Raw genomic sequence first — 13,584 nt, 5'->3', positions numbered from 1 at the left:
AGGATAGAGAATATGTGATAGAAGGTGTATCCCTGATTGGATGTATAATTGCTGGTCATATGTAGCGATGTAGAACACATGCATGTGTCATTATGTATGGGGCAGGGTCTGTTCCGTTATGCACGAGTGCAAAACCCCCATCCAGATCCTCATGGATCCAGAGGTCTGTAATGATGGGCACCAACGCCGAGCCCAAACGGCAGGCGACTGAACGTAGCCGGGCCGTTCTTCTTTGAAAGACTCGGAACAAAAAAAAACAAGGTCATACACCTCCATGCAGCCACCGAGAATCGAACTCGGGGCGGGTCGACGTGGTGGTATAGTACCAGGACACGGCTCCATGGCAACGACCCAGGTTACCACTACCCCATGACTGCAGTTGTTTTGATGTGCATTGGATTTGATCTGTTCGAGTGCGTAGGCAGCCGCATGCGGGTGGCTTTTCCGCGGCCGTGCTTGAACGGTTGTTTGCAGCGCGGTGGGGCAGACGCGTCCAACGCCACTCGACACCCAGTTGGCAGAGCCCAACAGAATGTAGCCCGCAACAAGTATGCCTGTCCTGAGTTCATGAGATGGGAGTATGTGCGACAGTACACTTCGGGTGCCGACGTCTAGCGATAAAGCTGTATGAGGCTGCATGTCGACCACTCAGGTTGGTAAGCTACCGAGACGCGTCTCCGACTCGACGCGTTCGCATCACGCGACACGCGCCCCTTTTCAGGCGTCTAATCCCCCTTCGCCCTTTCGTCCTCCTGGGTGGTCGACCCTTGAAGGTGACCCACGCTGCGCATATTTTGTGGCTTCTTTCGCATGACTTGTCTCACTCGCCGAACTGCGCTGGAAAGATCGTCCTTGCCCCGTATCCGGATCTTCGACCTTCATCGTATTTTGCGCCGCAGGCGCTTGGTGACACAACGATCGTAACACCGCACCTTCCAGGGGACCTTGGGCAGTTTCACCACCTGCAACTCGTGATCGCACAGCTGTGTATTCAGGGATAGTTATGCAGTCAAGGAAAACTTGCTTGCGTACGAGACATCGTCCGCGCCACGGAGCTATCGCCCGTCGATCACTTGCGGCCATTGTGTGGTTAATAGGCTTTGTACCGGATGGCAAGTTGGCCGCTGTGGACTCCACCATACGACCCGGATGTTAGGAGACGAATATGGACGGAGAAAATCTGCGGTGCTAGGCGTACGTGTTCCTAGGTCCCCATTTCATTGCTCGGATTATCTGACGATGTTCAGAATCGAAGGGCTCTCGGCGTGGAAGGGATGACCCTCGCGAGAGCACGTACTCCACACTCTTTCTTCAGGTGGATGAACCATCAGAGAGACTTGGTTGGTTCATAAGTCGGGCAATCTTGCTCACCGACGTTGACCGGACGTCGACGTCGACATCAGCGTAACCATCCTCCAGGTCGTGCAGATCTACATCGCACCAGGACCTCCTCATGCGAATGACACCGAGCTGTTCCATAGCGGTCGGGTTTATGCCTCCGCTTATAATCACCTGGGATTAGATATACGACGTATCAAGGGCCGACACCGTACCAACAGGTGTTCCGGTAAGTCTCTTCACCGCACCGATGGATCGTCTATCATAGGCTCACCTGGGTACAACCAGTGCTGCTCTAGTGAAGCAAGCCACTTGCATGCCAACAAGCTGCTGCGTCATGGTTGCTCTGCCGTCGCTGGAGTGACGCTGTCTTCCGCCGCTTGCATGTGTCAGATCTGGACATATCTGTTACGTTGGAGGGTCAACTTCAGCGTACACGGTAAGAACAAACATTTACGATCATGGCAAGTCCAAGTGACCAACTGATTGGCAGTTTGATGTCGTCTTCTCCAGCGGCCCTCCCGATAATAGGCGTCGAAGCTAACGCCTAACTACCCACCGACATGCGTCCGGATCGTTGTAGACACCTTCAAGAAGCGATCGTCTACTCGTCTTCACATGCGTGGGTGCGGATGTCCCAGCGGATATCCCAGGACGACGCGACCAACAAGGGCGCACCTCCGCCACGGCAGCGAGTCCGTCGACCGTATGTACGCATGCTAAGGTGTCCGTTGATGACGACGTTGTCTTCTGCAGGTGGCCTGTACCTGATCTCGTGGGTTCGTGGCCTGTTCGAAGCCTTTACGATGGAGAATGAGCAGCAAGGGTGATCGCAAGTGGCAAGGCTCTCGTTCTGATGGGCGTCTATGCGCCGGTGAGTCTCGACGCGTCGGTCACGAGATCACGACGCGTCGCGCCTGCTTCCCCTAGGTAAAACCAATTTCGAAAAGACGGTGCCATTGATAGGCTTATTCACTCTTTGCGTAGGTTTGCTTACACACCATTGTGGTACGTCTCAAGAACAGTCGAAAATATCATGGGAAGCTCTCTAAGTACACCATTATACATTGCGCGAACGGCGCGGAACAATCCTCCCCTGTCGTCGGATCCCAATCGGGTCTGCTTTGTCCACCCTTTACCCCGCTGGCGACACAGGCTTCTGGTATTCTGCTCGCCGTCGGGTTTGTTCATAAATAATTGCGAGCCAACCTGAAGACGGATCCCTCAGTCCTGACAACACCGGAAAACGAATGGACCATGACGTACCAGATTGTAACTAGTGCGTTGGCCAGCTTGACGGCGACTACCGCCGCACGGATGCCCGCTTCCTGTGTCTGCGGCGGCGGCTTCGACGACGAACCACTGCGACATCAGCTCCAGTCCTCGTTTGCAAGCCGACGTCTTCATCATCGCGTGTCGCGAGGCTCTCGAGGCTGGTGGAGCTCTGCGTGCTCCCAGAACTCGTCCGTTGATGGGTGGTCGGTCGCCCGTCCCCCACGGCCCTCCGGAGGGCTCGCCCAACCGTCCGCTCCGCTTCGTCGATGGTCGTGGATGTCTCCATGACCTCTTCGTCCTTCCATGTGACGTCGCCCAGGGTCCTTTGCAAGGAGCGTTGAGCCGTAGTCTCCGCCTCGTCGACTGTTGTGGAAGTTTCCACAATATCGTTGTCGCCCCATGCGCCGGTGTGCTGTGTGCCACCCGCTGGTGTCGACGGGATGACCGTTGGCGCTACGGCGGCTTCAAGCTCGATCGCCAGCTGTCAAAGGAATTGCCATCAGCAAGTGTTGTTGCTTCGACAAGGGCTTGCTAATACATGGCCTCGCCTCGAGTGCAGCTCGGACTTACCATGCAGGAGACCTTTACGTGATTATAGGCCCACTCCAGTGCTGTATTCTCGGAGACTTGGATCTCGAGTTTAGCCATCTCTGCCTTGACGCCTGCCAGGGACACTGGCTCGGATGACACAAGCATGAGGCTGTCTTCGATGGCCATGAGGCGGCCGTAGAAGATGTCTTCCAGGGTTGGCTAGTTGAGGTGAGGCCAAACCATATTACGGATCAATGTTTGTCACTAACCTGACGTGGCTTCGTCGCCGTATATTGGTTTGGTCTCAGGTACATGCCCTGGTTGGCGGAGTCTTGGTGCGTAGTCGCGCTGTGTGGTGCCCAATTGCTCGGTGTAGCGCGGCGCCAGATGTTCTCGTCTGGGCTGTGGGCGTACAGCCCATTCGCTGCTGGTACTCTGGAGCTCATACTACAACGCTGCATGGTCAGCTATGAAGCAACGACGCGAGACAGTTGAGGCTTACTCCGAGTAGGACACCAGTGGCGAGGTGATCTGAGTGGCAGTATGCGACGTAGAAGGGGCCGTGAAGCACCACTGGGGTATAGCACGCGCAGGACGGTACTTGCGTACTGATATGCGATGTGTGGGCTGGTGTCGATGGTGCGATGATGGACACAGAAGAACGCAAGATCGCAGCGAGGGACTCGCAGGTGAGCGATTTTGTGTGGGCGCTTTCATGTGTTGCATTGATCACGGGGTCTGGACGTGATTGGCTGGGACTGATCTCCCTTTGGTCTACAGGTCCATGTATACACATACGTTCTTTGTGTCGCTATCCATTTTACTGGGATATAGGTGACTGACAAGGGGATAACATTGATCAGCTCATCACGGCATGAAATGCGCGAGCAAACGTCCAGTAGCGTGGCATACACAGCACTCAACGCGCCCGATTGTCTTTCTCAGGTTCCCTTTCCGTACAGCCCGTCTATTGCACAACATTCCAGCCCAGAAAATGCCGATTCACGCTCTCGGGAACATACGCAGGCAAGCCGGTCAAGACCATCACTTTGTGCTACGAGTGATGGTACGACTATGACTCTCAAATGTGCGTTGCGCGGGACTTTCTCGTGATCGATTAGCGGCGGGGCGCGTCGCGCCTGTGGCTGGACGGCAGCATCCCGGGCCGGGGATGTAGCCACAATCTGGTGAATCGTGCTCCTTTGCTGCCCCGCAATTCGAGACATTCTCATTGCCCTACCGTCCACACTTTTTGCATCACAGCGAGCAGATCAACCTTCGCGACTCCTGACACGCGCTGCGGCCAGACGGGCATTGTATTATCCCTCGGTTCGCCGCGACCAACACCCGACCAACGGCTCGTCCATCCCATTTCCCTGCGAAACGAGCTGCGCGACAATCAATCCCCCTCCTATTGTCGAAACCATGCCGCGTCAATCATCAGATTCTTTCCTCGCCTCCATGATCAACCGCCTGAAGTCGGCGCGCGCGGCCAAAAACGTCCTGCGGGATTCGCTGAATTCCGACCCCACATCGCCCGATGCTTCCGGCGTAGCCTTCCTTCTGCACACGAATTCTGCCCAGCAAGACGAATCCCCCGAGTGGCTTCTTGAAGACGAAGAGAAGGACGATCGCGGGCGCGTCAATTATATCCGCCCGCGCTGCGACTCCGGAGAGTCCATCGCTACGATCCGGGCAGACACTCTCACCGCTGGCAAGGAACACAAGTCGAGATCCACCAAACATCACACCGCTCCCGTTCCCGAGAAACGCAGGAGAACCTTGAAGAGGTGTCATGCCATGAGGGATCTACGGTTCGATGGGGACAATCGTGACGGCCACGACGATGGTCGTTGGGGAGAACTGGACGAGAATGACGAGTTTGACGGTAGCATCATGTTCCCCACCACTACAAGGGACGGCCTCTTCGCATGGATGGCTCCTGGTAGCGAAGTCGCTGGGTTGCCAACTAGGGCTCGAGACACGGGCTTTAGCGAAATAGTTGACCTTATTTCGGATGAAGACGAGGCCGCTAGATCCCTGAACTCGTTCGCCCGCTCGGCATTTGGGTGCTTGCAGCTCCACGAACGATTCGAGGTATCGATCAAGTTGGAGACCAAACATATCGTGATGTGGGATGTGGACATAAAGTACGTGGCGTAACGTGTACTCGCGTGCGTTTGCGCAAATACTGATCGTCCGCATTCATCGACAGCCACACGTACGCTTTGGAAGGGGTACTCTACGTCAAGGACGCGAAAGCTCAAACTGCCGACCTTCCTCTGTTGCCTGTCGAGTCCCTGTCCATTGACTGGCACACCGTCGATTCCTGCCGACGCATTCCCAACATGACGGATGACATTATATACGCGACGTCCTTCCTTGGGGGCCTGCTGGTGCGCCATGAAGTCATCCGACGCATGAACCCCGCGAATGGCATCTACACGGCCGTCTCTTGGGAGTGGATCCCGCCGGGTATCCCAGGCACTTGTCTCGGTGGCGGCTGGGCGTTGCGATTCTGGGTGCCGATCCCTATGTGGATCTTCAAGGGGCGAGACGTAGCGAGCTCACTTGTCAGTGCAAGCGTCGTCTTCCGCGATGGAGACAGTGATTACACATTCACGGCCGAGGCAGGCACTATGAATGTGACGATCGAGCATCTCATGCGCGGGCGCGATATGAAGGTTTCTGGGAGATCATGACACTCCCGCGACGACCAGAAGCCAAAGCATTGTGGTCTTGGGTGTCGCGATGTTGCCTTAGCATTCCATCATCTCTGTTGTCTTGTCCACTTTCTTCTGAAGGTATACTTTGCATTGCTGTGTGTATCGCTCTATCATCGCTCTCATCTCGTATCTGCTCTTTGTACTTAGTCTAATCATCACCCTTTCCTTGGATATCTGTGATCTGACCGTATTCTCAGGAAGATTAGCAACCTTACCGTTCAACATCGAACGCTTCGCCAATGCGTAACTTAGCATATAGCAACACCGACACTTATGCAGTACTGATAGTTATTGCGAGAGAACAGCGTCCAGTACACACAAGCTACTTCCGTCGCTCCTCCCACAAAGCCCCCCTGGGTGCTTAAGTGATCAACCGGTCAAGCGTTTCGGGTGATCTGCAGAACTTCGATGTCAAAGACATCTTCCCAGCTCGCACCAGCGGCAACCACATGCTGGTACACATTGTGGTGAGTCGATGCGTATCGATTGACAGTTATCTTTGTGCGAGCTGACTGAGTTCAATATGCTGGGGCATCACGTATAGTATATCTCCCTTTGTACAGGACGTGGCCTCGCTGCTTCCGAACCTAACTCACTGCTGCACTGGTTCTCTGACACGCAGGAGAATGCCGACGCGTTGACGAGACCGGCCCAGAAGATGCAAATTGCGAGCGAAGACGCGTGCTTAGTCAAGCCAATTCAGTTTCTCAAGGCCACGATTTTGCCTCGAGGATCGATGTAAACCTGGAAGCAGTGATTCGGGGGTGTCGTCTTCGTATAAGATGTGTGCACTGCCTCGTCTTCGAGGCCTCTCAACCGTTCCCCAGGACGAGCTCTAGTAAGTCGATACAAATTTTGTGCCCTTGTTAGTCAATAATAACAATTTGAAGACCTGCTCACTCGTAGGAACACACACATCATGTCAACCCCGATCCACAGTTCAGCGCCTACGCTCACTCCATCCTCCCCCACTATCCCGCAATACGAGTCCGCAGCCTCAGGCAGAACCCCGGGCGAGGATGGCCTTGTCAAGACGGCGCCTTATCCCTTCGACAACGCGTTTTCAGACGCCGATGTCGTGTTGCGGGCCGTGGACGGTACGCGTTTCTACCTTCACAAGGCTGTCCTGCGCGTCGCGTCGGTGTTCTTTGCCGACATGTTCTCCTTACCGCAACCACCATCTCCGGGTTCAGAGACCGGCCCCGATGCTATACCGACCATCCCAGTCACGGAGGACAGTGAACCTCTCGAGCGACTACTACGCATGTGCTACCCGGTCGACAGGCCTGAGGTGTCTGACTCTGTCCAGACTGTGGCCCCTATCCTCGGCGCAGCGCTGAAGTACCAGATGCCCGTGGTCACCAGATTGATGACCAAGTCGCTATCGTCCCATTGTAGCATGTCTCCACTCGCCGTATTCGCCGTTGCGTACCAGCTAGATCTGGAAGAGATTGGAGCCAAGGCAATCCACGAATTTACTCATTGGTACACATTGCCAGTGTGGGCCGATACAAATCATTCAAACATCCCCACACCTGGCTTCAAGGCACACCTGTGCCGCGCTCATTCCCTCGATCATTATTCCTCCGACGTGGATGCTATCCCGGCCGCTGTCTATTACCGACTCCTTGATCATCATACTACTACAACATCGGAATCGTTACCATCAGGCGCGGAAGCTGCCGTCAAGCACATTTTTGCTCGCCCTCACCACCTCGAGATCCTCCAGGAAGCCGAGACGCCTATGGGGCGATTGGCCCATCCCTTCCACGATACTGCTCATGCGAATACCATCATTCGCTCATCCGACAACGCCGTTTTCCACGTGGATCGCTATCTGCTCAGCTTTGCGTCACCGGTCCTTGCCAAATTGTTTTCTGCACCCGCTACAACGGCAGCATCTGACTCAGAGAGCTTGCAAGTCAGTTCCGCCACTAGGATGACACATCATTTCCCCGAGAACGGTCGGACGCTATCAACGCTGTTCCAGCTGTCCTACCCCATGCCTGACCCCGAGCCCATAGGGTCCAACTCGTCAGACGTTAGGTTGAAGGACGCTCTCGCCCTGTTGGCAGCCGCGAAGAAATACGAGGTCGCACGAGCGATCGCGTTCGCGAAACGAGCTTGTGTCGAAGCAGCCACCACTTCTCCTGTGAGGCTCTACCTGCTAGCGACCCAGTACAACTGGGACGATGTAGCCGAAGATGCGGCTATGCGCGCAGTATACGAGACTGCGGACGCCTACTGCCCAGAGATGGAGTCTGCCTCCGCGGCTGCATACCGTCGTCTCTTGGTATATTGCCGGAGTTGCCGAGACGTCATACTCTCTGGCGGTGCCACGGAGCAAGAGCCCAGACCAGCTACCAGCACGCGTTCGGCTTATTGGAGCAAGACCAGCTGGTTGAAGCGTGCGGAAGAAGCGAAGTTCTGGCTCGCCTTCCATGAACGTGTGAACCGCTGTGTTGATTACAAGAACGGCGAACCTGTACTACTCATGGACGTCGATGCACTCCTTCCGAGCTCTGTGATCGTGGAAAGGCACAGGAGGAGTGCTGCTCGGGCGATACTATCTAATCCGGTTCCGAGTCAGTCCCCCGACATCGACGACTTTGAATCAAGGTCCCCGAGCCCAGAGGTTCATTCGAGTCAGCTGGAACTACGACGTATCGCGAATGGCTTGGCGAAGGTGAGAGTCCGAGATTTGATGCTTATTTGAATGCACATCTCAGTGATCTGCAGATTACACTGTAGCTCAGTACCAGGACCCAGACCACAATCGGTCAAGCAACTTGAACGGTCTCCAGGTACTTATGTCAGACTCACTATCCGCAACCATACTGTAATAGATGCCATACGCGTTGTACTGTATTCAGGAATAGTATTCAGTGTTCGTTTCAACGTTGTCAACGTTACACGTTTGAACGTTGACTTTGAACAACTGTGGCATGCTGATTACATAATCAGCCACTCGCATCGTGCCGCATCATGCATCGTAGCGGCGCAAGCGCCGATCCCCGACTCCTGCATGGAACACAGCTACTCAGCCTGTCACAGCAGCACCAGAGTATATTATGTACGTATTGTAATATTGTACCATCGGAGTGATATGGAGACTCACACTGGGGACAAACCGGCTTGTGCGGAACCCTAACATCGTAAGTTACCATCGTAAAACCGTGTATATTAGGTAGATAATTGAACACAACTAATTTTCTCGTCCCTAACATTGAAAGCCAGCCAATCAGAGGCCGCGCCTTTCAATTTGAGGCTGCCTTCCATATGTCATTTTTGGTATTCCACCTAATATACACGGTTTTACGATGGTTACTTACAATGTTAGGGTTCCGCACAAGCCAGTTTGTCCCCAGTGTCAATTGGAAGCCCTCACGCCCGCGGCGGCTTCGCCGCCCGGGCGTCTCGGGCTTCCATGACTCAGTATGTATCACAGTACTTACATAAGTCTGTACTTAAGTGCAGGCTATCATTGTAGTATCAAAAATGAGAGAAACTCTCCTGCATTTGGGAGGAGTCGTTTGATGGTCAGAGATCCAGGCGTCCAGACACAGCCAGATGCACGGAAGGATCCAACTGCCTCGAGCTGCCTCGTAGGACACTCGAGCATTGCTGCAATACCGTTTATGGGAGCTGCAAGTCACGTGTTTCCCACGGAGGGAGCGGCATCGCCGGCATCGTCTCAAGTTAGGGTGGACAAAGCCCTCCTCTCTCCCTCCGGTCGGAGTCGGGGATCATGCCAAGCTGGGCCAAGTGTCTGCCACAACCTCTCCAGCACGAGTACTCAAGTACTCAACAGTACAGCGCAATACCCAGGACGCAGCACTCAGTCTCCGTGACGCGTTGTTGCAGAGTCTAGGATAGCTCAGACTCTAGCTAATCCCTTGAAACAGTACATTCAAACCCAGTACGGCGGCCGGCCAACATTGGTCTCGTACCCATCCGTGTGGACGCACCCCACCACCGGTGTCGGAGCGGTGGTGGCGTGCGTCCACACGGATGGGTACGAGACCAGCCAACATGATGCCTTAACACCAGCGGTCACCGAGCGCTCCGTCAGACTGGAATTTATGGTCCACTGGGCGATCTTAGATGCCAAAGACGTCCTCCTTTTGTATGAGCCAGATGCCGGCATACGTTCTGGTGAGTCAATATGTGTCGATTGATATCCGGGTGCCAACTGACCGCATTATGCTGCGGCATTACATACTGCACACCAAAACTGGCCATATCTGCCGCCCCATATCATATCTACCCTTGGACAGGAGATGGGGCTACTGCTTGAGTGGTTTTTCGACACGCAGGAGAATGCCGACGCGGTGACAAGGCAGGCTCAGAAGCTGCAGATTGCGAACGTCGAAGACGCGTGCTTAGTCAAGTCAGTAAAGTTTCAAGGCCACGGTTTTGCCTCGAGGATCGATGTCGATTTGGAAGCATTGGGGCGTTGTCTTCATATAAGATGAGCGCACTCCCTTCTCTTCGAGGCTCCTCACGTTCTACCTAGGACCAGCTCTAGTAAGTCAGCACAATTTTTGTCAGTCTGTCAGTCATGATATACTGAAACACCGCTCGCTCGCAGGAGCACACACATCATGTCAACCCCGATTGACAGCGCAGCGCCTACGCTCGCTCCGTCTTCACCCACTATCCCGAACTACGAAACCGCCTCCCTAGGCAACGATCAGAGCAAGGATAGCCTCGTCAAGATCGCGCCTTATCCATTCGACAACGTTTACTCAGACGCCGACGTCGTGCTGCAGACTGCAGACGGGACGCGTTTCTACCTGCATAAGGCAGTCCTACGCATCGCGTCGGCGTTCTTCGCCGACATGTTCTCCTTGCCGCAACCGCTGTCTCCTGACTCGCCGGTTGCCGGTCGCGCTGAGATACCGACCATCCCGGTCACGGAGGACAGTGAGACTTTCGAGCGACTACTGTATACGTGCTACCGGGTCGACAGACCTGAAACGTCCTCCATTGAAGCTCATACTCTGGCGCATGTCCTTAGCGCGGCACTCAAGTACCAGATGCCGATCGGCACCGCCATGATGAGCAAGTCATTGTCGTCTCGCATTCATATGACGCCCCTGGATGTCTTCGCAGTCGCATACCAGTTGAATCTGGAAGACATGGTGGAAGAAGCAGTCTGCGAATTCACGAGATGGCAGTCCGGGCACAAAGCCGCATCGCGTGGTTCCAAACCGACCGCCGAGAAGCCACGGCGGGCCCATCCACTCGATGAGTATTCTGTAGGAATGGATGCTTTACCCGCAGGCGTGTATTACCGACTTCTTCAACACCATGCTGCTAGAACCTTGGAATCGCTACGATCAAGCACAGAGGCCGCTGTAAGGCGTATCGTATCACGTCCTCGAGACACCGAAAAGGCTCGCGGGACCGAGATGGCTATCGGACGACTACCTCATCCCTTTTACGACACCGCTCACGCGGATACCGTTATTCGCTCATCCGACAACGCGGTATTCTACGTGAATCGCTCGCTGCTCAGTTTCGCTTCACCAGTCCTTGCTAAGTCGCTCTCAGTGTCCTCCACGACGACGGGATCCGGCGCCCCAGAGAGCGCGCCAGCCAGTCCCACCTTCGTGGCGACGCACCGTTTCCCGGAGGATGGACGGACGCTTTCGAAACTCTTCCAGCTGTCTTACCCCATGCCTGACCCCGAGCTCACCGAGACGGGCTTCGCAGACACCAGGCTGAAGGACGCCCTTTCTGTGTTGGCGGCTGCGAAGAAATACGAGGTGGCACGAGCAGTCGCGTTCGCCAAACGTGCTTGTGTCGAGGCTGCCGGCGCTTCACCCGTGCGTCTCTACCTGCTGGCGACGCAGTACAATTGGGACGACGTGGCCAAAGATGCAGCCATGCGTTCTGTGTACGAGACCTCCGATGCCTACTACCCAGAAATGGAGTCTGCTTCCGCTGTCGCATACCGTCGTCTCTTGGTATATTGCCGGAAGTGCCGAGACGTCATATTACGTGGCGGTGATGCCGCGCAGGAAACTGGAACACCTGTCGTTCATTCGGCTTATTGGAGCCAGTCCAGCTGGCTGAGGCGTCCAGGAGAAGCGAAGTTCTGGCTCGCTTTTCATGACAGTGTGAGCCGTTGTGTCGCATACGATGTTGTGGGTGAGCCAGAAGTGTTCATGGACGCCGAGGCATTTCTTCCAAGCGTAGACCGCGCTGCGTGGGGCTCGCCGCAGACTTTTGTTGATGGCCCAGTGCCAGTCTCTATACCGGTCCCTACAGATTGTTTCAATCAGCAAGAACTCAGAAGAATTGCGAATGGCTTGGCAAAGGTGGGAGTCCATGTTTGAATTATGAATATATATCCCAACTATCTGCAGATCAAGCTATGAGTACTGCAAAGCACTCGCAAACTTGAACGATCATTCAACATTTGCAATCGTCGGGTGATGTCAAATGGCGGTCTCTAGGTATGTTGCCATTTAAGCAGGCCTAACAGTATGCAATTGCTGACAATGAGGTCAGATAGTTGCCGCCGGCAGACCATTCTGTAGCGTCTGGAGTCGATGTCTGCTGGTGGTATACTAAGTACCTACCTATGAATATATGACGTGTGACCCGCCTCCGCATGCAGCGCAGTCAGCCACGAGAAATACAGTCAGCAGATCATGCCACCAGTTGAAAAGGCTCAACGTACGTCTCATGCAGATTGCCTACGTCCACGTCAGATTCGCTCCTACCCATGGAACATGTACTGATGCCACTCAGGCGTTTACGAATTCTTAGAATGATTGCCCAGCCCAGCATGATGGTCTGACCCCGGGTCCCAGACGGCTAAGCCGAGGATAATCTCAGTGATGCCCGCCGTCTTCAAGAAGCAGCGACGGGGTACGGGGTCGCACCTACGAAGCGTGCATACGTCGCGGCCAGTGCTGCGCACCCCACTCGACTCTGCTTTGTCGCGAGCGTGTGCTACGAGTGGGACGGGGTGCAGGAGCTTGAGGAGGCCGCCTGGCTATCCGCCTATGCCATGGAAGACACGCAAGTCCTGGAGATGGCACCGAGTCTGCGGCGAGCAGCCACTGGCGCTCGTCTACTCCCAGAAATGCTGGGTCCTGGCCTCGTCCTCCGCCAGCGTAGCAAGAACATGCTTCAGACAACAAAAGCACGCGTACCGGAGCAGACCCGGGTAACGCGAAGTCCAGTGAGTTATGCTTCTAGTTTAGCATTCATCGACACGTTTGCGGCGGAGCGAGCCCAACTTGAAGCTGGGACGGTGGATGGGCACCTGTGGCGGCGGACTGTCTGGTCGACTAGCTCGATATGTCCGGACGATGATCCGAACGAAATTTCTTGTGCGTGTTCGTCGCACGTTCGATGCGTGCGTGGTTGGCAAGGCGTTGCGACGTGAAAATAGAATGTCGCGCAGTGAGGCTAGTATCTGCGGTACACGCAGTAGGACAATGTGAGTCAGTGTATGTGATAAGTATCAATATCATTGTGGCTCACTGCAAGTTTACATTTGAGAGGACGCCGATCACCGTGAGGAAACACCTACTTCTCCCACAACGGCCCGAATTCTTTGGTTGTCGAGGCATTCCTTCCGGGTTCAACCTTTGTGGAGAACATGTACTGTGCTCCACGGGACACCTCAAGGTCGGCTGAGACTCTTGACGGTATCGAGCCGAGCCACGAACATGCACGCATCAAGAACTCAGAA

At 54.8% G+C, this 13,584-nt stretch overlaps 2 protein-coding genes and 1 non-coding gene across 3 annotated transcripts; 2 read left to right on the top strand and 1 right to left on the bottom strand.

The window, feature by feature from the left end:
- Positions 1-275: 275 nt before the first annotated feature.
- On the bottom strand, positions 276-377 carry B0H18DRAFT_t208. The gene has a single exon. It is a non-coding gene; the product is annotated as a tRNA-Gly (tRNA).
- Positions 378-6,683: 6,306 nt separating this feature from the next.
- On the top strand, positions 6,684-8,768 carry B0H18DRAFT_947890 (uncharacterized protein). Its single transcript, XM_048041901.1, has 3 exons — positions 6,684-6,708; positions 6,761-8,556; positions 8,610-8,768. Exons 2-3 carry the CDS (start codon positions 6,790-6,792, stop codon positions 8,619-8,621), a joined length of 1,779 nt encoding a protein of 592 aa, XP_047884383.1. The 5' UTR covers positions 6,684-6,708; positions 6,761-6,789; the 3' UTR covers positions 8,622-8,768.
- Positions 8,769-10,291: 1,523 nt separating this feature from the next.
- On the top strand, positions 10,292-12,190 carry B0H18DRAFT_540272 (uncharacterized protein). The gene is made up of 3 exons (XM_048038528.1): positions 10,292-10,401; positions 10,462-11,954; positions 12,032-12,190. The coding sequence occupies exons 2-3, from the start codon at positions 10,475-10,477 to the stop codon at positions 12,109-12,111; spliced, it is 1,560 nt and encodes a 519-aa protein (XP_047884382.1). The 5' UTR covers positions 10,292-10,401; positions 10,462-10,474; the 3' UTR covers positions 12,112-12,190.
- The last annotated feature ends 1,394 nt before the right edge of the window (positions 12,191-13,584 follow it).

This window comes from Fomitopsis serialis, assembly GCF_022376445.1.
Source record: "Fomitopsis serialis strain Sig1Antser10 chromosome Unknown B0H18scaffold_587, whole genome shotgun sequence".
Taxonomy (NCBI): domain Eukaryota; kingdom Fungi; phylum Basidiomycota; class Agaricomycetes; order Polyporales; family Fomitopsidaceae; genus Fomitopsis; species Fomitopsis serialis.
This window is presented reverse-complemented; position numbering and strand designations above follow the sequence as displayed.

Excerpts from the sequence above, each read along its gene's own strand:
- B0H18DRAFT_947890 (XM_048041901.1), top strand. The coding sequence starts at position 6,790 with ATGTCAACCCCGATCCACAGTTCAGCGCCTACGCTCACTCCATCCTCC.
- B0H18DRAFT_540272 (XM_048038528.1), top strand. The coding sequence starts at position 10,475 with ATGTCAACCCCGATTGACAGCGCAGCGCCTACGCTCGCTCCGTCTTCA. Across the intron at positions 11,955-12,031 it reads CCAGTCCAGCTGGCTGAGGC|CCAGAAGTGTTCATGGACGC; the intron begins GTCCAGGAGAAG and ends GTTGTGGGTGAG.